Genomic DNA, 22,867 nt, shown 5'->3' with positions numbered 1-22,867 from the left:
GGATTTTGAATATGTTCCAAAAGCAAACATCGAACTTTATCATCACTTCAGGTGTTACTGTAGATGGCGCTGGGCTTAATTTTCAGGAAACAATTTCAGAAACCACCTGACAAATTCTCATTTTCGTATAAGCTACCCTCTCCGTCCAATACAAAACATCAAAAATTGCTTACTAAAGAATTCTCAATGCATGAAAAACGAAAGAAATCTGTAAACATGTCAAATTGTCACAGTGACATTTTATTTTTCATAATTTTATTTTTCATAATTCGAACAAAGCATTATACCAGATATCTTCGTCCACTGGCCAAGTGAGTACTTTCTCTTGATTTCTTACATTAATCTTGGGATACTTTGTTCATGGTAGAAAAAGTTGTCTGGATCGACCTTACTCTTTATGCTTGTTAATCTTTTGAAATTGTTTTTGAAGTACCTGGTACCCCAAGAACTTGCCTCCAGGAAACTTGTCGATCTATCTTTATTCATTCCCAAATCAAGATCTCTGTAATTCACATATGCAGCTCTTGGAGATCTTGAAACATATCTTTCCATGTAGCTGTAAACATCGTGAATCCAACCAAAGTGTTTTGCTTCTACATCCTTATCATCAGCAAACCACCCTGTTAGGTACTGAATCATAAACCTGTTTCCCTTTCTATGTGGGAAAGGAATTGTGGATTCCGGAATTTCACTCATCTTTCCACCATAAGGAGTCCATATCATCAAGGGAGTATCCTCCTGAAGAAACCTTTTTAATAGACCATCAAGTCCTGTTTTTGGGATCGGTTTCTGCACATAATCAGACTTTGCTTTGAAAGAAACCCTGGATGGAGATCTGCCTTCGATTACAGCTTCTAAACTTGTATTGTACCCGTTTAATCCAGATATAAAAAGCATCGATTCAAACCAGCTCATCTCCATACAGTCTTCTTGCTTTAGTCCCAATTCTGGAAAACTCTTCTCCATGACTTTAAGCAGTCTGTCAGTTCCGCCAAGGAACAATGCATTATAAGATGTTTGCACGGTCTTTTCTCCTTTAATAGCTGCATCCACAACTAAAAAATTGACGCTCAGTAAGAGATCTTCATCAACTTTATGTGCAATTTCTTGATATTTATACAGTAGCTTTGTTTTTTCTTTGTCCAAGGTCTTAACAATATTGAAAACTGTAACAGTTGATGGAACCATAACTAACTTTATCTTCCACGAAATGATAATCCCAAAACTCCCCCCTCCACCACCTCGAATTGCCCAAAATAAATCTCTACCCATGGATTCTCGATCAAGAAGTGTTCCATTGGCATCAACCACATGAGCATCAACAACGTTGTCTGCACCAAGGCCATATTTCCTCATCAGAGGACCATAACCGCCTCCTGTGATGTACCCTCCAATGCCTACGCTTGTGCAAAGGCCAGCAGGATATCCATGAATTTTACTCTTCTCTGCTATTCTATAATAGAGTTGACCAATTGTTGCACCAGCTTCAACCCAAGCAGAGTTATCATCAATATCAACGACAATGGATTTAAGTTTTGATAAATCAAGTAGAAGAAATGGTCGCTTCATATCCGATGTATAAGATAAGCCTTCATAATCGTGGCCACCACTACGTACTCTTAGCTGAATTCCAACTTCTTTTGAGCAAATAACAGCAGCTTGGACATGCGATACGTTCAACGGTTCAAAAATAATCTCAGGTTTTGGAACAGAAGGTATCGTAAACCTGAGGTTTTGTGCAGTAGATGCAAGAACTGATGTAAAGGAAGCGTTGTTACGGGTGTAAAAATTTGTGTAAAATGGAATGGGGATATCTGAATTCCGAGATAAACACTGACGAAAACTATTCTGAATTGTAGTTGAAGCAGCTATTAAAGCTGTAAACTGAAGTGCCAACACCAGAAAGGTGGCAAAGAGTAATACAGGTAGCTCCATATCTCAGTGTTTCTTTGTTATGTTGAAGTATAACCAGGTGGCTTTATATGTGTAAGATTCTAAAAGTAAAGGACATAGTGATGATTACTTTTCTGGAAGATTTCTAACAGGATGGTAAAGAAACGTGAGACTGGATACAATATAGATGAAGACCAATCAGCCACGTTTCCAACAAAACAAAAAAGTATCATGGTACAAGTTTGCCTCACAAAATGACCGAGAAAAGTGAAAGATCAAGATAAACTTTTATTAAAGCCAAAAAGACAGGCCACACCTTAAACAAAGCAAAGAAGAATTGTGATTTGTGGAAGTTTGCTCCAACGAAATGGAGACAGAAAAAAGAACATCACCTTAAAAATTTTCCTGAAAAAAGTTTGCAGATGAACATGTAGACCTCCGAATAAGATTCCATAAGCTGAACTTGTGTGTGTCGTAGAATTATTTCACTTGTTATAAAGGTATATGATGCTAAAAAGAAAGAAAGCCACCATCTGCAATCATTAACACACAATTGTCTCAGTTTCATTTTAAAGTTTAAACTGCATTAAAATAGGGTGGAGTTTATGTGCATGCTACCATCAAAAATATGAGTACATATTGGACACAGTATTACCGTAGTGAATGAAGCTCCATAATAAGGGAAGGCTGTTGTTAAAAATCTTTCATATTCATTGTGTCTGAAAGGTCGAACTGGAATCTGCACATATTTGGTCATCGCAATGCTTAGCAAAGATGCAGTATATTTTGGTAAAGGCATTTATTATTATACAGTTGGGCAAAGATAGCTATCAAGTTAGATACTCTTATAAGTTATAACAGAAAAAACTGCTTACAATATCTTGTTTTAGTATAAACTTAATTAGAAACAAACTTATTTAAGTATAAACTCGAAGGAAACAAACTTGTTTGGGTATAAACTAAAGGAAACAAACTTCAAATATGTTGTCTGTTTCACTATCTTTGAGACCTCATTTAGCTTATTAACATATATATATACATGAAAGAGATTGAATTATACATGGATTAACACAACATTTCATGTTAGTTATAAATTAATGACATGACCATCACTTAGTATCTTAAATATTATTATCATCCATTTCAACTTGTCTCCTTGTTATTAAATATATGGTTGTAGTCATTCAGCAAATACTTTTCCCTTGTTAGCACAAAGGACTTGCTAGCAAGCCTCTCACCTGTTTCGAAACTGATAAACTGGTGTATCCAATCTTGTTGTACTCAATCTTGAACTGGAAAACTCCATAAACATCTGGCACCTTAAATGAAGTATAATAGAGACCCTACAAAAGTCGGGAAGAAGATATATCAAGATTTGTAACAAAGGTGAAGTTATCACCTAAACCACAACCATATAGAGTTAGATTAATCACCTTTTGATCGGTTGTTAAGGTACGCAAAACATAAGGGCTCATCATGTAAAACTGAAGTTGAACATCATTAGCAATATATGGTTCCCAGCTTGCTCCAGACCATTCATATATCTCAATGGAGTATTCCTGAAGCAAATAGCCTTTTTCTACTTAATCTGTTGTAAGAAACAGAAGTATATGCATGCAACTGTAGCTTTACCAGATCATCCTTGATTCTGTAACTCTCAGGTTTCGCTGTTTCTCCAACTTTGTGGTGCCTGACATTCATAGCCTGTAGAAAGAAAAAAGATTCATAACATGGATTACTAATTCATATACAACCCAGTGTAAAAAATCTACTAGCAAAGCAGTTGTCGATTTTGTATAGATTCAAATTACATACAGCTTTAATGCCGTCTGACCAGCTAAAGAAAACAAGCATGGTGACATAAAGAAGTGCACAAGGAGACATGCCTCACCTTCAAGTGACCTTTTTCATGGAACACCCATTTGCTCAGTTCAGTGACAAATTCTTCATTGCCAGACTTTTCGTATCTGATCAGAGAACAACATTATTATGAGTTACAAATAATGCATATATTCGTTCATATGACAATTTGCTGAGTTATACCGCATAATGTTGGTTACTGTCAATTATTTCAGATTAAGAATATATCAGTCTTTTGGGTCGCGAATAAATTTTTTTCTTGTTAAAAAAAAAAGGATAATTATTATAAATGTTTGGCATATAATAAAACTGCAACTCACATGATGCAAATAAAACAACAAATAATCATATGAAAGAGGATAGTTCTTTAATAATATGCAAGAGTACGGTTTTAACTTATTTATACACCTGAGAAACTCCATTGAAAGATGGTTAAATGTTATATCATCCCACTTCAAATAAATAAGCATACACTGAGACAAATAAATGAATGTGTCGTTGTAAGATTATCAGGTGCGGCACATAAACTTCCATCACATTTAAGTCCACATCAGGAACATTCAAGTTTTTGAAACCATTAATCTTTACATTACTGAAAAATATAATTGTCTATGTGCATCATGGTGTCCAAAAAATAACGAGCATTAAAAGCACTTGACTCACTTGCTTAAGCTTCCAGCCTTCTGCACACTTGATTTGAACAATCTAAATAACATTAAGAACAGAGTTACTGGCAAGAATACTTGCAGTATGAAAACTTTTAAAAAAATACAAGGTACAACATACCGGTCACTAAACAAATCCAGTGAACCAGATAACAGAATCCTTGCATTATTTCTAGCCTGCAATAATGACAATCCAACACATCACATATTTAGTTGATCTTCTAGCTGATGGACATCAGGGATGGTGGATTTTAAAACTTTAATCCAAGAATACTTAATTGTTGTAACAATTCCTAGAGCCCCATCATCATTCCAGCTGCTACGTGAACCATTGAAAAACAAGAATATTTACAAGTGTACACCAGTGCTTGACCATAACCTGCTACAATGAGGACTATAAGAAGCACTACGAAGCAGCTATTTGCTACAATGAGGACTATTCTCTACCATTAGGACCACAAGGGGGATCATGGTTCTATATTATGAAAACAGTAAGTATCAACTTTTATAGAACAAGTTTCTCTTGGATGCTGAGGCCTTCATGGTAACAGGCTCACTACTCCCCAGATGCTATACGTAGGGATAAGCAAACCATATCAATCCCAACTTCAGAGTTTTGTTTAGCATGATTTCTATGCATCATGGATGAGTGAAGTTGTGTGAGATCAAAGTGGCCACGGAGCATCTACTATGTTTTGAGCATTATGTTTTACAATTCCTCAGTCCCACACCAAGGAAAATCCATGTAGAATTCTATCAAAAAATGAGTATAGCTGAGCTAACAACAGAATAATTTAGCTGATAACAAGAGAGCAAAGCATGTCTGAAAAGACTTCCCTCTGTGCTATAAAAAAAGTAACCATTGTCAAAGTGAACGTGAAGGCCAAATAGAGTAACCCCGCATCAAGAATATAGCTCAAGTTTGTTTGGATCTTGATGATAGGATTAAAATAGCAAAACAATTTTAGTAATGGAAAAAAAAAAACTTGGCAGACAAGGACTCAAAGTAATCCTGATAATACAAACCAACCTGCACAACTGAAACTAATGAGATATCAGTTCCAGTAAGGGTGGGTGCACTTGACAATTCAGATGCGGGATTGGCAGAATATGCTGATGGAGAACCTGAAAGAACCTTCAAGACCTACAGATAAATAGGACACGAATAAAAATCACAACAGAGACAATGTGAAATTAAAGCATCTTAATATATACTCAGGCTTCTTCTGCAATATCATAGTGAAAAAAGAAATGACAAACAAAGATTTCTTAGTCTTACGTAACTATTGGCTGGATGTGACGAATGTCCAATTCCTTTGAAAAGTACAGGAGCCTGTTGCACACACCATTTTAAGTATATAGCACGTAGTAATATACCTTTTACTACTGACATATATGTTCTTAACATTTAAGAATTAGGTTCAACCTGGCTGAAGATGTTGGTATATAGAGGTAATAAGGAAAAAATGACTTGAAGAACTTGGAACAGTCAAAGAAAATGTAAAATTTAAATGTCCAGCTGAGTGCAGTCAGAAGAGACTGCTAGAGAAATACAGGGATAGCAATTAAACACACTGTAATTCTGTAAGTCATCCTTCAGTGTTGAAAACTGTCATAGTAACTGTAAAACTAACCCCAGTTCCTCTGCTTCCCAGTATAACATCAGATTGTATAAGTTCATCTGAGGCGATCAACGTATGATCTCCTTCATTTCCTACCACTGCGTAGCTCAGGTGATCAATAACCATGGTAGAAGGGTCCTGTACAATCACAAATATTACAATGAAGTTGTATATTTTTACTGAGAACTCTTTCCTTAACTAGAGTACTCATATCAAACTTAATCACTTAAGGCCAGGAAAAAAGGGTTTTCCTAAGTGGAATTGAGATTACATGTTATGTGTCTTCCTTCATCCATTACCAGTGCTTTCGTCCTGAGCAAGACAGGCGATGTTAGCACTATGCAATCGACATGGAGTATCTACTGCTCAAATTTCTGTTTTCTCACTACTTAGGGAAAATCATCAAATTACTTGTTTTGCTAACAAGTAATTATGCATAGTAACAGCTGATGCATTGCTAATGATCCACAACAATATACATTCATGACAAAATATATACTCCCTCCGTCCCACCATATTCTATACGGTTTCCTTTTTGGGATGTCCCATCCAATTCTTTACATTTCAAAACTTACCAAAAATAGTTAATGGGTCCCACCACTTCTCAACTTTCTTCTTTTTCACACTACTTTTACTCGCTTTCATATTACTTTTACTCCGCTATCTCCTTTTTATATATTAAAAATCAATGGGTCCCATCATTTGACTCACTTTCCTTACATTTTTCCACTACTTTATACATATTTCTTAACTTCCGTGCCCAAACCAAACGTAAAGAATTGGCTGGGACGGAGAGAGTATAAGATAACACACCGAGATCGTAACTTTTAAGGTTTGATATATTTAAACAAACATAGAAATGAAGCAGGACTTGCCTCGTCAAACAAAACACCACACTCAATTCCAATGTTTCGGATCAAATCAGAGGCATTCTCATCAGCAGCCACAATCAAGTCACGATCGGAATCGATAAATTCCAAAATAGCCGCCAAATTTAACGACCCTCCAAGACCTATCCAAATACATGCATATATAACGATCACCAAATTAATGGGAATAATTTAGGAATAATTTGTTTTAAATTTTAACACGTAGACCTAATTAACTTACGTTCAGTGGCAGGAGCAAAAAGAATAAGCGCGTCATATAAATACTGGCCATATGTTTTGAGAAGAATATTTGGATCATCAGCAAGCTTAAAATCAAGGTGAATCCCACGTTTCAAAAGAGAATTAAAAAAGATCGAGTGCGAGGACTTGAGAGCCAAGTCATCGAGCAATACTAAGACGCGTTGATCTCTGGGATCATCTAAAGGTGATGAGATGATAATGAATGGAAGAAGATAAATTAGGGTTAACGTGAATATGTATCTGCTTGCCATTTTCGTTTTACTAGGGTTTCAAGTGTGTGTAGCAGAGCCCAATTGAGTTTGCTACTTGAGCAGGTCGTCCTCCGTTCTCTTTTCGCTTTTATTTTATCTTTCTCTTTTTATAAAATAGTTTTATTTTACTCTTAATTTACGTGAGTTTTAATATTTATTTGATACATTAAAATTTAATACTACCGTTATTTTGAAGCTCGTAAAAAATAAATTAAATAGATAATATTTATGTTTGAGCAAATAAAAAAGTATGTTAGTCATGTAAAATATAAATTATTTCATTTTCTTTTAAGACCAAATATTTTAGGGCTTTTTTTATTCATAACTACGTTTTCAATCTTATTTCCAAAAATACTATCTTATCCAATCTTATTTTCAAAAATACTACCTTCTCTAAAATATTTTTAAAAATACTGTGGTTGCATATGCAACCATATATGCAACTACAAATCCTGATTTCAAGTTTCAGATTTCAAATGTCATTTTCGACCTCATCGTTGGAGTCGATATATATATCGATTCCAAATATGAGGTCGAAAATGACATTTGAAAACTGGAACTTGAAATCAGGAATTCAGTTGCATATATGGTTGCATATGAGATTGTATTCAGTTGATTCTATTGTAATCTAATGGCCCCGCCAGGGGCACCCATACATCAGTTGCAACTTACAGTTGCAACCTCATATGCAACTAAATGCAACTGAAAACTGTAAGTTCCAACTGAAGTATGGGTGCCCCTGGCGGGGCTATTAGATTGCAATAGAATCAACTGAATGCAACCTCATATGCAACTAAATGCAACTGAAAACTGTAAGTTCCAATTGAAGTATGGAAATGCAACTGAAAACTGTAAGTTCCAACTGAAGTATGGGTGCCCCTGGCGGGGCCATTAGATTGCAATAGAATTAACTGAATGCAACCTCATATGCAACTAAATGCAACTGAAAACTGTAAATTGCAACGGATGTATGGTGTGCCCCTGGCGGGGCCATTAGATTGCAATAGAATCAACTGAATTCAACTGAATACAACCATATGCAACCATATATGCAACTACAAATCATGATTTCGAGTTCCAGTTTTCAAATGTCATTTTCGACCTCATATATATATATATATATATATATATATATGAGGTCGAAAATGACATTTGAAAACTGGAAGTCGAAATCATGATTTGTAGTTGCATATATGGTTGCATATGCAACCACCGTATTTTTGGAAAATATTTTCAAAAAGGTAGTATTTTTGAAAATATTTTAGAGATTTGAAAATAAGATTGGATAAGGTAGTATTTTTGAAAATAAGATTGAAAAAACAATATACAAGATAATTCCCCAATATTTTATATATTAAACAATTAAACATGAGTACGTTATTATAAAAGTCAACTGCGTCTTAGTAATTTTTTATGGACGTTGTGTCGCCGTATTGTTCGGAGTGAAACTGCTGCATGAACTTGTTAGAGTTAAATTTCAGTTTGAAGATCCATATCATAATCAATCCTCTCTGTCCACTCTTTGTCGGGGAAAAAACATAAAAAAAATTGCTTACCAAGTAATTTTCGGTGCGTGAACGCAAGAAAGGAATTACTGGAAGCTGAAATAAACAATACTACTTAAACATATCAGAATGACAGATTTCATTTTTCATAATTTAAACAACAAACAATAGCAGTCTTAGCAGATATATTTGTCAACGCCGAACGATGTAAAGTTTAACCTGAGAGTCGATGTACCCTCTAAAATTTTTACATTAATCTTGGGATGCTTTGTTCATGGAAGAAAAAGTTATCCGGATCGACCTTACTCTTTATGCTTGCTAATCTTTCGAAATTGCTTTTAAAATACTTTGTACCCCAGGAACTTGCCTCTAGGAAACTTGTGGATCGATCTTTGTTCATTCCCAAATCAAGATCTCTGTAATTCACATATGCAGCTCTCGGAGACCTTGAAACATATCTCTCCATGTAGCTGTAGAGATTGCGCATCCAACCAATGTGTTTCGCTTCCACGTCTTTATCGTCAGTGAACCAGCCTGTGATGTACTGAATCATGAACCTGTTGCCTTTCCTGTGAGGGAAAGGAATTTCGGATTCTGAAATTTGGCTCATCTTTCCACCATATGGAGTCCATATCATGAAAGGACTATCCTCCTCAAGAAACCTGTTTAATAGACCTTTAAGTCCTGTTTTTGAGATTGGTTTTTGCACATAATCAGACTTTGCTTTGAAAGAAAGTCTGGCTGGAGGTCTACCTTCAATCAGGGCTTCTAAACTTGTATTGTATCCAGATGACGCGGATATGGAAAGAACAGAATCAAGCCAGCTCATCTCGTTACAGTCTTCTTTCTTTAATCCCAATTCCGGAAAGCTCTCGTTCATGACCTTGAGTAGTCTGTCAGTTCCGCCAAGAAACAATGCATTATAAGATGTCTGTACTGTTTTTTCGCCCTTTGTAGCTGCATCCACATCTTGAAAAATGACTCTGATGAAAAGATCTTCATCAACTTTATGTGCAATTTGTTGATACTTGTGCAGTAGCTTTATCTTTTCTTTTTCCGCCGTCTTGACAACGTTGAAAAATGTGACAGTTGATGGAACCGTAACTAAATTTATCTTCCACGAGATAATGATCCCAAAACTCCCCCCTGTGCCTCCTCTGATGGCCCAAAACAAATCTTCACCCATGGATTTTCGATCAAGAATTATTCCATTAGCATTAACCAGCTGAACGTCAACTACGTTATCCGCTGCAAGGCCATATTTTCTCATGAGAGGACCATAACCACCTCCTGTGATGTGCCCTCCAACGCCTACACTCGGACAAAGGCCAGCTGGATATCCATGAATTTTACTCTTCTGCGCTATTCTATAATAGAGTTGACCGATGGTTGCACCAGCTTCAACCCAAGCAGAGTTATCATCTATATTGACGATGATGGATTTAAAATTTGAAAGATCAAGTAGAAGAAATGGTTGGTTTGTATCTGATGCATAAGATAAGCCTTCATAGTCATGGCCACCACTACGTACTCGTAGCTGAATTTGGAGTTGTTTTGAGCAAATTACAGCTGCCTGGATATGTGATATGTTAAATGGTACGAAAATGAGCTCAGGCTTTGGAACAGATGGTTCAATAAACCTGAGGTTTTGTGCATTGGATACAAGAACTGATGTAAAGGAAGCGTTGTTAGGGGTGTAAAAAGTTGTGGAAAATGGAACGGGGATGTCTGAATTTTGAGATAGACATTGATGGAAACTATGTTCAACGGGAGTCGAAGCAGCTGTTGCAGCTGTAAACAAAAGTGCCAAGATCGAAAAGGTGAGGGAGAGTAATATTGCCAACTCCATTTCTTGAGTTCCTCTGCTGTGTGTGCTGATATTTCCAACAGAATAAAGATATGAGTATTTGTAGGCTAAAATAAATTCTCGGAAGCTAATTGTATATCTCATGCAAGTTGGAGTATAAAATCTTACTGTACTGAGTAAATCTTAGTTTTGGCCCTTTGGGGAATGCCACTATCTATGATGCAGCCTGGATATAGTTGACTTAAGAGAATTAAAAGCTGCAATAGATATTAAATCAGATCTGGGCAACAGGTAATTGTTAAGTTGTGAAGTTATAAGCTTTAACACGCATGGCATTGTATAATAGTACTCTTTAACGTCCTTAAGACTAAATCTAATGTGATCGATGCACGATGACACTGGACGATACGCGATCAGGGAGGTCATTCTATGGTTGCTGAACTAGATATAGCCTGCGTTAATGCCAATTCTTAATTCTATACACTTTTTTATACACTTTCTTCTGGAGTCTCTGAGTTGAAGCCACATTTTATATATTTATGTCAAAGCACCTAAAGCTAGCTGCACGTGTTTTAGTTTTTGACATGATAATTCGTTTTACAAGACTTATATGTTCATATATAATTAAGTTTCCAGAAACTGTTTACAGAAATATTAAGCACAATCGAAACAGATAACATTATCATGTCCTAGAGCAATTCAAATTCATTTTTATTGAAGAATATAAGTTGTTTACTATGCATTGATCCATGCGAGCTGAGATTAATTTCCCCATCCGTAGCTTGGTCTTGGAAGTGTAGGGATGCTTTGTTCAAAGTTGAAAAAGTTATCTGGATCAACCTTGGTCTTTATCTGAACCAACCTGTTGAAATTGTTCTTGTAATACCTGTAACCCCATGCACTTGCTTGTACAAAGCTTGTGTTTTTATCCTTATTCATTCCTAAATCAAGATCTCTGTAATTCACATATGCACCTCTTGGAAACATGGGAGCATAAGCTGCCATGTAGTTGTAAAGCCTTCGAATCCAGTCAACGTGCTTCGGTTCTGTTTCTTTATTGGCTTCACTCCAGAGTGTGAGGTACTGGATTTTATATAACGTTCCTTTCCTGTGAGGAAAAGGTGTTTCGGATTCTGAGATTCGACTCATCATTCCTCCATATGGATTCAATATCATCAAAGGAGAGTCTTCTTCCAATAGCCTGGTCCACAGTCCTTCAATGCCGGTCTCTGGTATAGGCTGGGTCATGAAATCAGACTTGGCTTTGAAATAATTCTTGAAAAGCGCCTTGCCTTTAAGTAGTACTTCAGGTGGTGTGTTTGCCGGATATTGAGCAATGTAAAGCACTGATTGAAGCCAGCTCATTTCGCTGCAGTCGCTTTTTTTCACCCCTAGTTCAGGGAAACTTTTCGTCAAAACTTCAAGTAATTCATCAGCTGTGCCAAGAAAATGTGCACTATAGCCTGTTGTTATTGTCCTTTGCCCTTTTTTAGCTGAGTCAGTCGGTTGTATAATGACTCTAAGGAAGAGCCTTTCATCAAGCTTATCAGCAATCTGTTGCCATTTATAGAGAAGTTTTGTTGCACCTTGATCCAAGGTTCTTGGAACATAAAACACTGTTACAATTGATGGCACTGGGACAAGCTTTATTTTCCAGGATACTATGACTCCGAAACTTCCACCTCCACCTCCTCTAATGGCCCAAAAAAGATCTTCTCCCATTGCTCGTCGATCCATAAGTTTTCCATTTGCATCTATTATCTGCGCATCCACTACATTATCGACTCCAAGTCCGTATTTTCTCATCAGAGTGCCATATGCACCTCCTGTAATATGGCCTCCAATGCCTAAACTTGTGCAAAGACCAGCTGCAAGCCCATGAAATTTGCTCTTCTCTGCAACTCTGTAATAGACTTCACCAACTGTGGCGCCTGCTTGAGCCCATGCAGTGTTATCTTGTATATTAACACGAACTGCTCGTAGTTTGGAGAGGTCAAGAATTAAAAATGGTGATCCCATTTTTGAAACGTATGACACACCTTCGTAATCATGGCCTCCACTTCGGACTCTGAGCTGAATTCCAAGCTGTTTAGAGCAAATGACAGCAGCTTGTATGTGGGATTCTTGGGAAGGTGTGAAAATCAGCAAAGGCTTGGGAATGGTAGGTCCTAAAAGCCTAAGATTTTGGGCTGTCGATGCAAGAACAGAATCGAAAGAAGTGATGTTTCGAGTGTATAAGCTGGTAGAGAATGGAATTGAATTTCCAGAATTGAAAGACAGACATCTGTAGAAAACATCTTCAATGGGATATGATATTACCCCTGAAGCAGAAAACAATACTAGGATTTTGAAACTGATCAAATAGCTTGCAAGGTTATTGAATGAGATTGATAATGCCATATTGTGGTTGATGTGTTTGTCTTGTGATCACAGGCCTCATTTATAGACTAGTAAAGTCTGGAAGATGACACAATAAATGAGGTAATAGAAACGTATATGGTTACAGCTTATTGATCTTAAATTGCTGTGTGGACTATGGTGCATGCTTCTTACTGTTTTGTATACATAATACCGAATAAATTTACAGTAGAATAGATATCTACAGATTTTCGAGACTCAAGGTTTTCTGCCAATTCGATTTCCATCTTTAAAAGTTCACCGCTTAGTTCTAACTAAGCTACTTAAGGCGGTCTGCAAAAACCAGAAAATCTGATTAATCTTGAAGCTTCCGGTACGAGTTAATAGGCTAATCATCAATAAACTGACCCTTAACTTGCAGTTGGGTAACTGAATTCAATAAACTTGTCAAGTCATTAAACTGATTAAACTTGCATTATTTGATATATGTATCATCAAACTAATAAATCGTGTACTTTTAATAACATTACCTATTGGTTTCAAGAGAAAAAAACTACATTACCTATTTCTTTTTCTGTATATAGTGGGAGTAATACGTTTTTGGCAGTAGGAAGCAAGGAGCGCGTAATATGATATTGTTACAACCTGATATGATGATATCGGTGTTTTTTTAGGCCAAAGTCTAGAATTCCTGTTGGAGTAAGAATGAAAAGAGGCTAATATTGCTGGCGCTCAGCTTTCGGGTCTAATATTGTTCCAACGTTTCAGGAAACGGCAGTCTGCAGTTGAGGGACCGTAGAGACAAATTATGAATGAGATTTACTTATTTTGTGAAATGTCTTGTTGAAATGGAAGCTGATGATTAGCTTTTGACAGTGGATATGTATCCCACCACTACTTCCCAATATCATTTTGGCAATTCAACTGGAATCTAGATCACCAATGTGTGTTGCATAACATGCACTTGCTTGGAACATAGTATTCATTTGATCGTGGACTTTGAATTCGGAAACAAAATCAACTCCCAAAAGACATATCAAGTGTTTGTTTACAGGCGAGTAATTAATAATATATTACAATTTCTGTGAAATATGAGTAGAATAAGAGTGTAAAAGTTACGCGTTTTGTTTCAACGTTGAGGTAATATGACCTTGTTCTGCACCCATGTACACGTTGTATCCTGTACAACCATATAGTGTGCGGCACTATTAGATATTGAGTTAGTGCAGAATGTTTGCCACATTTATCAGTAGCTCCAGTAAGTGACCATGTTATTGATGCATTTGTATTAGTTTCGGTGTTGATGCTCAGTAATTGCCAATTACAACCACTACAAGCTCCAGACCATATTTTCTTCTGGTTTCAACACTGATATAGTTGTCTTCTCTTGAACGGTTGAACCCACTAGTTGAACCCACACAATTTTTATATCAGTATTTATTATTTTTGCAAACTGCCTGTAAGTATGAGGTTGTATTACTGCAAGAAATTTAGAACTAACAAACTACGAAGATATACAGATTTTGGATATAGTCATTCACTTCATCTAAAATTATCCTCGAAGCCATCTCAGGGTTGGCACCCTGAAATGCAGGACCAGAAAACAAGTGTATATAACTGAACCTTGTTGATCACATATTTGATCAAATAGCAATTATTCAATGAGGGATATACAATTGGACCTTCAATGAGCGAAACTATCTTTGACAATAACACCCTTAGATTAGAGCATAATCAATTTCTTTTACTAGAAATTAAAGATTTGTCATATGAACATATATAGAGTCGCCACTCGCCAGACAGTGAGATTTATTTTAAGTATATAAGTATATTAATTTGTTATAAATCTGTAATGTGATGTATATTAAGCGTATCTGCTTAATGGTCACCGATGTTGAGTATACTGGAATTATGTTGTATTCTTTGTCTGCAGCGAGTACTGAACAATGGCTAGATGAATGCGGCTAGGATGTCTAAAACAGAATTTTTTTTTAAGTAACATGCAACAATTGATGGAAGGCTTTCATGCAGGCAAAAAGTGTCCATTGCCACATTACCCATCAGGATTAAACTTCTAGTTTGCTGATTAGTGGAATACTTGGCTCATGCCTAAAGAAGTTGAGTGTATCAGCATTTGTTTTAACTTGTGGAAAAGGAATTTCAGATTCTGAAATCTCTTTCATCCTTCCTCCAAATGGTTCTAGTATCATGTAAACTGACTCTTCTTCGAGAATTTTTTTCCAAATTCCTTTCAGCAACTTCAGGTAGCTTTTCTGCAACGTACTCCCACCGTGTGAACAAGCTCTGCGGCTCCTCGTTCTAACTTCTTATGGATGTTGAAGAATGTCACCACTGCTGGAACTCGAACCAGCGTAATTTTCCACGAGACGATGACTCCAAAGCTGCCTCCACCTCCTCCCCTAATTGCCAAAAAATATCTTTTGCCGTGGTTTCTCTGTGAAGGATTCTTACATACACATCAGTCAAGTAAGCATCTATTACGTTGTCTGCTGCGAGTCCATGTTTCTGTATCAATATATGGAGTGATGATAGAAGTGAAGTTTTAGGCTTACAGAATCAAATCTTGTAAAATACATATTTTTAAATATTAATTTTAAATCATATTTTAATAAAAAATAGATGTTCAATTTATATTCAAGGGATTAGGATAATTTTTTTTTGACAAATATGGCTTATAGCCTTACAAATGAGTATCTGTTCTAAGATATTCTCGAGATGAGCCAGGGTCGAACCCAAGACCTGGGACGACAGAGGATAAGCCCATAACCACTAGGCTATCCAACCGTGCTCGGGATTAGGATAATAAATACAATATTTTTTTAATTAACTGTTAAAAGTTAAAATAACTAATATTTTTATAATGAAAAATATACATATTTTACGAAAAGCATGAAGAATTATATAGATGCTAAATTCTGATTTTTGGTCGTGTATTATATGTTCCTCGTGTTTTGGTTTCGTCCCGTATCTAAACGAACGAGATTTGGAGAATGACAACCTCACACGAGGTTGCAAGATGAATTCGTCACATTTCAGTTATATCGGGTCATCTAAATGAGTCGCATTATATTATTTTCAGATTTTGTTCAAAATGGTGTGTGTGTTAGTGAGTACTCCCCTTTGTTTGGTCGTTTGAGATATGAGTAGCACAATTCAATTACACGGATTTGATGATATAATTATATAAAAATAGCGATGTGTTTTTTCTTAAACGACAAGAATAAAAAGAATGAAATTATATAATAGATTCTCAAATATGTATTTTCTATTTTTTCGACACATATGTCAACATGTTTTAAATATATATTTAAAATTATTAATTTTGAAATTTCTTTTTTTAATAAAAATAATACATTTTTTATTCATAAAAAAAATTAAAACTAATACTTCTAATGGTTAGATAAAAATACTTTAAAATATGTACTAAAACTCAAAAAATAGACATTAAAATGGAGCTAGAACACAAAAACAAATATTCTCAGGCCTTCCAATTAAGAAAATGCTGCAAAATCCAAAACCGTTCCTTAATATTTTACGCATAGTGCAGAACTCGAACATGTCAGAATTTGAGACAAAATGAAGGTGAGAGTGTCGATAAGCGGAAGAAAAGAACACACAGGACACAAAGTAGTAGTGATTCGAAGCGTTATAACTTCAAATATCTCATCCTCAGTCTTGAAACACGGCCTTGTCTTTCACGTTGTAAAGCCAGATATTTGGCGTGTAGTAACATTGGATATTGAGTGAGTACAGAATATATACCGCAATGTTACTGTTAATCGTTGACGTTGAGTCAGTTGTTGCCAAATAACCACCCCAACACATTACGATTTACAAATGCACATTATTTCATAATTGAATTTTAGCAAATGGGACAATAGTGAGCCTCTTCTTTAAATTATAGCCACTAATTGAATCAAAAAATCCTAATTGCATTCTCCTTGTTAAGTCGTATACTTGTTCTCAAACCAAAAAGATTAGTTGCCGACCTCGTTTTTGTCGTATATATTCGGATGCAGCTGAGCATATGCTCGAACAGCCCCGGCTTCATGCACTTGTCCAATGCAAGCTCGTTAGATTTTATAATATGCAGAGCGGAATGCTGACATTGAAGACCTCTTCAATTGTTTACACAATACTACAAACAGAAACAGATAATGCTCTGGCTTAGCTCATAACATATCTTTTACCTGTCAATTTTCTCCTAAATCCGCTGTATTAAAAATAAAATGTCTGTATATTATCTTAAGGTATTAGAGGAGTTCGTCACTTTATAGGTGAGTTTGACTTCGAATAATGCTCTCAGTCATCCACTCATGCATCCCATTCCCAATATATAAGTTTCCGAGTCTTGAGGGAGTTGGCAACTTCACTATTCCAAGTTTTAGATTTGTCTTAGCTAAAGTAGTACACGTGATATATTTGACTCGGTAAATGCTTGATAGTATTATCGGAATATCAGTTATGCCGACAATGCTAATCAAGCACTGCAAGTTTAAGGCAAGTAAAAGTATCGTATACTCTAATATGTGCTCAAGGACAAACTACAGAGTAAAGTACTAAGCAAACTCTTGAAGAAACCTCGAGGAAAAAACTGAATGCCCCTACAACCTTTTCATACTTTTGGTGGAAGTAATTACACATACCAATCTACAAAATCTGAACTTTTCAAACAGGACCCGGATCTTTAATTCAGCTAAAACTGGCCATACATTCATATATGAACACAACAGTTCCACGTTCACCATTAGAACCCCGGAATTTCAACACATCTCAACATTTACAGATGACTTCTTATTGCAGGATATTAAGCTAGGTAACACAAACAAAAGAAATTACAGAGCACAAACAGGACAATGACATACCCAATGACTTTCTGAGAGCATGTCTGCTGGAGGATGAGATATTAGCAACCTACATCAGTAAGATATATGGGATTAAGTAAATAATTGCATTCTACGAACAATTCATATATTCAAGACTTGATGATATTTATAAATATAGTGACATACAAACTGAAAAGTATAGACAAGTATGGTGTCTTGACTAGCTACATCCAATTCACATAGAAATCATCTACACTCATCTGCTATAAGCGCAGCATGATAATAATACATTTCATAGGAAATCGATTATATAATTATAATTGATACAGATACTGATAGACCCTGCTGTGTATGTCTATTTTTTTAAACGTCGGGACTGCATTACCTTAACAGGGATGCTTTGTTCATTCCTGAAGAAATTTTCTGGATCAACGGCAGATTTCACTTTCACCAACCTGTCGAAATTTGCCCCAAAATACTTTTCTCCGTAGACTTGTCCTTCCGTGTAACTATCTTTACCATGATCAGAAACGCCAATATCAAGGTCCCGGTAGTTCAAAAATGCACCTCTGGGACTACTAGACACATATGGTGTCATGAAGCTGTACAAACTCCTTATCTGACTCATGTAGTTCTTATCTGCTTCGGCACCTTCCTCGTGCCAATTCACCGAGTACTGCAACTTGTATATGTTCCCTGCCCGGTGTGGGAAAGGCGTGGCGGATGAAGAAATCTCACTCATTTTCCCACCATAAGGATTTAAAACAAACCCAACTTTCCCCAACTCAACCATCTTCTTCCAAATTGATTCCAGCCCATCTTTAGGTATCGGAGTTTGCACATAATCTGATTTCCTCTTCAAGAAATTCACTCCATCCGAATTCCTCGACAACAAGGTATCCAGCGATGTTGTGTTATCAAAATTAGCCCACCACATCACTGACCGAATCCAACTCATCTCCGAATAATCTTCTTTCTTTAACCCCAATTCAGGAAATCCTTTATCCATTATCCCCTTCAAAGTACTAGAATCACCAAGAAACATTCCTATAAATGTTGCTCTAATAGTCTTTTGTCCCTTAACCTTCCCACTCACAGGCTGCAAAAGCATCCTGATAAAAAGACCATCATCCAACTTATCAACTACAAACTGATACCTATGAACAATATCAGTTGCATTCTCATCTAAACTCCTCATAACCCGAAAAACTGTCGTAATTTTAGGCACTTTCACTAATTGAATTGTGTATGACAAGATAACACCAAAACTAGCACCCCCGCCACCTCTAATAGCCCAGAAAAGATCCTCACCCATTGATTTCCTATCCAGAATTTTACCATTAACATCAACAATTCTAGCATCAATCACATTATCAACCGAAAGCCCGAATTTACGCAACATATTACCATAGCCTCCGCCACTTAAATGACCTCCGACTCCCACAGTTGGACACACACCAGCAGGAAATCCATGCACATCACTCTTTTCCCATATTCTGTAATAGAGTTCACCAAGTGTGGCACCAGCTTCAACAACTGCAGTTTCTGTGGCAATATTCACATCAATCTTTCTAATATTAAACAAATCAAGAATGATAAATGTAGTATCAGAAACATAAGAAATCCCATCATAATCATGGCCGCCACTCCTAATTTTCAGCTGAATTCCCATGTTTTTTGCACAAATAACAGTGTTTTGGACATGGGATTCCTTGGTAGCAGTGACAATGATCGCGGGTTTTGGTGTTGCCGAGGTATTAAACCTTTTGTTCTTGATGTAAGCTTGTAACACAGAATTAAATGATGAATTTTGAGGTGAGTAGACAATGGAAGATACACTAGCTTGATCATCTGGGCTTGAATTTTTTACTAGGCATTCAATAAAGGTTGTGTAATCTGAGGTCTCTGCAGCATTTGAGAGAGACATGAGAGAGAAAAGAAGCAATAATTGAGAAAACATTGGGAGAAGAACAGGGGTTGTCATATTGGTTTTGTTTGTTTTCTGTACTGCTTTGTAATAAGAATAGAGGAGTATGTATGTTCGAGGGTGGTAGGTCTTAAATACTAGGATAAGTGTGACTTTAAGAATGAGACATGAAGTTGTAAGTTGTAACGTGGTACCGAAAAGCGGGGAACTTTCTTTATACACGGGAAATTAAGTGGTCTGAATTTTCAACATACGATTAACGCAGGAACTTATGAAGATGAATTTTCTCCCGGTACCTTTTTGTGTTCTCGAAAGTGTCACTGTCTCGAGTCCCAGCAATCAAACTGATTATGAAGTAACTACAAGGATAAATTTAATAGACAGATTTTTTACTGATTTTGAATAAGTTTATATAAGAAAATCTATTTTTGTCTGGAAACTATAAAAACATGTTATAGTAATTACTCCCCCTGTTTATATTTATTGGATGTTTTAAAAAAGTATATTTATATATTTATTACAATAATCTTTTTGTGTACAATGTGATGTCAATCATTTCTTGATTGCCCTTTTTGAGAAACTTTCCTTAGTTGCCCTTATTTATTATCTATATTTATAATAAAATATTACAAAAATACTCACAAAACGCGGGGGCATGATGTAAAATAATAATATCTTTTTAATTATAGTTTAATTATTCTAATAAATTTTCTTAACTCCTATGCAAAATCTTAAACGTTTAATAAATCAAAATAGAAGAAATGGTAACGAAAATATTAAACCAACTAATATATATAAAGAAATTTCATACTAGATTAAATTTATAAATTAAAATAATAAACTTATATTTATGGGATAATGATATTTTAGATATATTAGACTAAAATTATTCTTCTTAATCTCTTGTGATAACTTTTGTATTTAGTCTAGACACATATTTTATAATATAATATCATATTAACAATTGTAATATTAAATTAATTATTGGTTGCTTAGCAATAAAAATTTGAAAATTTATTTGACCAACCTGGCATATAAATATTCTTGTTTGATTAAGCAAATATATACAGAGTCACAGACCAACCCGACAGACAAACTAATGATGCTAAATCGATGCATGAGCCTTTGTACAGTAGTGACGTATTAGGGAAATGTACTCCTTCTATTTCATTATACCTCTCTCGTTTGATATGCCGGGACTGTTATATTTAAAAAAAAATAGGTATATAGTTCGTAATTTATTATTTATAATTTAAATTTTAATATCATTTTATTAGTATTTTAGTATTAATGGATTGAATTTTAATTAAATTATATTTTTTAACTGACTATATTTTCTCCCCATTACTTGAAAATGGACAAACTCTAGTATATATTTTAAGGATTTTAGTACATTTAATCCGCATTTAGTACACGTATATTTAAAAATAAAAAAAATCAGAAAATTCAAATTTTTCCCAAACATAGCCGATCGTGTAATACCTTTGAAAAGATTCAGTATTCTAATCAATCGAATTTCAACGTAATTTTGTAATCTTGGTTTTTTTGACAACAATAACTTTTAAGAATAGAGTTAGAACGGGGTATGTAATGGTTCGTGTTTATATTGAAATAGAACACGTTAAAGTTAAAAATAGTTATATGAAGGTTCTTGTTAAAAGAAAGATATTCAAAATTGTATATTTATAATTTTATTTATAACATCATTATAATTTTTTTAATGAAATATTATATGATAATGGATTTGTTATGAGTGTTTTTAGTATTTGAAACTGTTTAACAATATAATACTAATAGACTCCACATTTGTAGACTTGTAGTACCAAAAGGAGAGTACCAAACCAAAAAATATAACTAAAATCTTGGACTACAAATTATACCGATGTTGTCTTATTATAATATACTAGCCTTTAACCCGTGCGAAGCACGGGCGAGTATAGAAATCGTAATTTATTAATTATAATTTAAATTTTAACATCATCTTATTAGTATTTTAGTATTAATGAATTAAATTTTAACCAGATTATATTTACCAACTGATTACATTTTTTGGACGACTACGAATTATACCAATATCGGTTTATTATAATTTAGTATATAAATAATATATAAATTATATTTAAAAGAATAATGGTGAAGTTTTTTATCTTGTATTACATCACAAGTGTTTGTAATTTGAACGGTATAAAACTCTTTAAGAGCACCCATATTTTCACCCGATTACTTGAAAATGGACAAACCCATAATTTTAAATTAGATCTAGATAGAAGTCAATGGATTATGTAAGATAAACTGAAAGACATCCCATGAGTAGAGCAACTTTACACTGAAGATATGTAAAATATATGTGTCCGCCGATCTTTTTCAAAGCTAGTATCATGCTAGCTACTAATTTTTGGCTTTGTCGTTGGTGTAGTGATCATTTGGGCTATAGCAGTTATTGCGTCACTTTTTTTTTTTTTTTTTGGAAAGAAATATATATCCATCATGTTTTTGAATAGATAGGAGAGCATGTGACTCTCTGGTAGATAGATCTTAAATAATTTTGTATGATATGTCTAGAATATCATAATAAACATGATTTTTGAGGATCACACTTTTACATACCCAGTAGAATTCTGCATCGTGATTGCCCAGGCGTTGTGTCATTGTCATAAAGTATGTAAACATGCTTTCATCAAGTCTGTTTATAACGTGCCCCCATTGATATAATTGATGAATAGGAATATGGTCCAGTAAAGCTCTAACTGTTGTGTCATTTTGATCTTTATCCAAAGAATCAGGAAATTGAAAAAGTTTTTAAACCTTCCACTTGATATCTTCATGAGTATAAGAGCAACTATTCTTAACGGGATGCCATGTATTAAGTCATTGGCCGAATATTTAATAAAGTTTCAATTTTTGCATGTGGCACGCAAACAAATTATGTCCTAGTGGTTAAGTCTGTTTAGTACTAACCTCAATAAATCTGGTGGGAGATGGTTCTAGTACCTGAAAACAGT

General features: G+C 35.1%; 5 protein-coding genes across 5 annotated transcripts; all 5 read right to left on the bottom strand.

Moving 5' to 3' along the window:
* Positions 1-93: 93 nt before the first annotated feature.
* LOC108209693 (berberine bridge enzyme-like 26) lies at positions 94-1,935 on the bottom strand. The gene has a single exon (XM_017380742.2). It carries the CDS (start codon positions 1,933-1,935, stop codon positions 334-336), a length of 1,602 nt encoding a protein of 533 aa, XP_017236231.1. The 3' UTR covers positions 94-333.
* Positions 1,936-2,161: 226 nt separating this feature from the next.
* LOC108209694 (dolichyl-diphosphooligosaccharide--protein glycosyltransferase 48 kDa subunit-like) lies at positions 2,162-7,499 on the bottom strand. Its single transcript, XM_017380743.2, has 13 exons — positions 7,151-7,499; positions 6,916-7,052; positions 6,053-6,178; positions 5,698-5,751; positions 5,449-5,562; positions 4,540-4,595; positions 4,417-4,458; positions 3,785-3,860; positions 3,526-3,597; positions 3,327-3,452; positions 3,132-3,236; positions 2,549-2,632; positions 2,162-2,426 (listed from the first exon to the last, which is right to left on the bottom strand). Exons 1-13 carry the CDS (start codon positions 7,419-7,421, stop codon positions 2,379-2,381), a joined length of 1,311 nt encoding a protein of 436 aa, XP_017236232.1. The 5' UTR covers positions 7,422-7,499; the 3' UTR covers positions 2,162-2,378.
* Positions 7,500-8,918: 1,419 nt separating this feature from the next.
* LOC108208425 (berberine bridge enzyme-like 26) lies at positions 8,919-11,188 on the bottom strand. The gene has a single exon (XM_017378957.2). It carries the CDS (start codon positions 10,875-10,877, stop codon positions 9,174-9,176), a length of 1,704 nt encoding a protein of 567 aa, XP_017234446.2. The 5' UTR covers positions 10,878-11,188; the 3' UTR covers positions 8,919-9,173.
* A 136-nt stretch (positions 11,189-11,324) lies between these two features.
* On the bottom strand, positions 11,325-13,156 carry LOC108206997 (monolignol oxidoreductase AtBBE-like 13). Its single transcript, XM_017377453.2, has one exon. It carries the CDS (start codon positions 13,131-13,133, stop codon positions 11,496-11,498), a length of 1,638 nt encoding a protein of 545 aa, XP_017232942.1. The 5' UTR covers positions 13,134-13,156; the 3' UTR covers positions 11,325-11,495.
* A 4,541-nt stretch (positions 13,157-17,697) lies between these two features.
* On the bottom strand, positions 17,698-19,993 carry LOC108205908 (berberine bridge enzyme-like 21). Its single transcript, XM_017376034.2, has 2 exons — positions 18,324-19,993; positions 17,698-18,026 (listed from the first exon to the last, which is right to left on the bottom strand). Exons 1-2 carry the CDS (start codon positions 19,920-19,922, stop codon positions 17,925-17,927), a joined length of 1,701 nt encoding a protein of 566 aa, XP_017231523.1. The 5' UTR covers positions 19,923-19,993; the 3' UTR covers positions 17,698-17,924.
* Positions 19,994-22,867: the final 2,874 nt, after the last annotated feature.

The sequence above is a fragment of the Daucus carota genome, chromosome 2, assembly GCF_001625215.2.
Source record: "Daucus carota subsp. sativus chromosome 2, DH1 v3.0, whole genome shotgun sequence".
NCBI lineage: Eukaryota > Viridiplantae > Streptophyta > Magnoliopsida > Apiales > Apiaceae > Daucus > Daucus carota.
The sequence above is the reverse complement of the archived record's forward strand: the minus strand, read 5'-3'. Positions and strand labels throughout refer to the sequence as shown.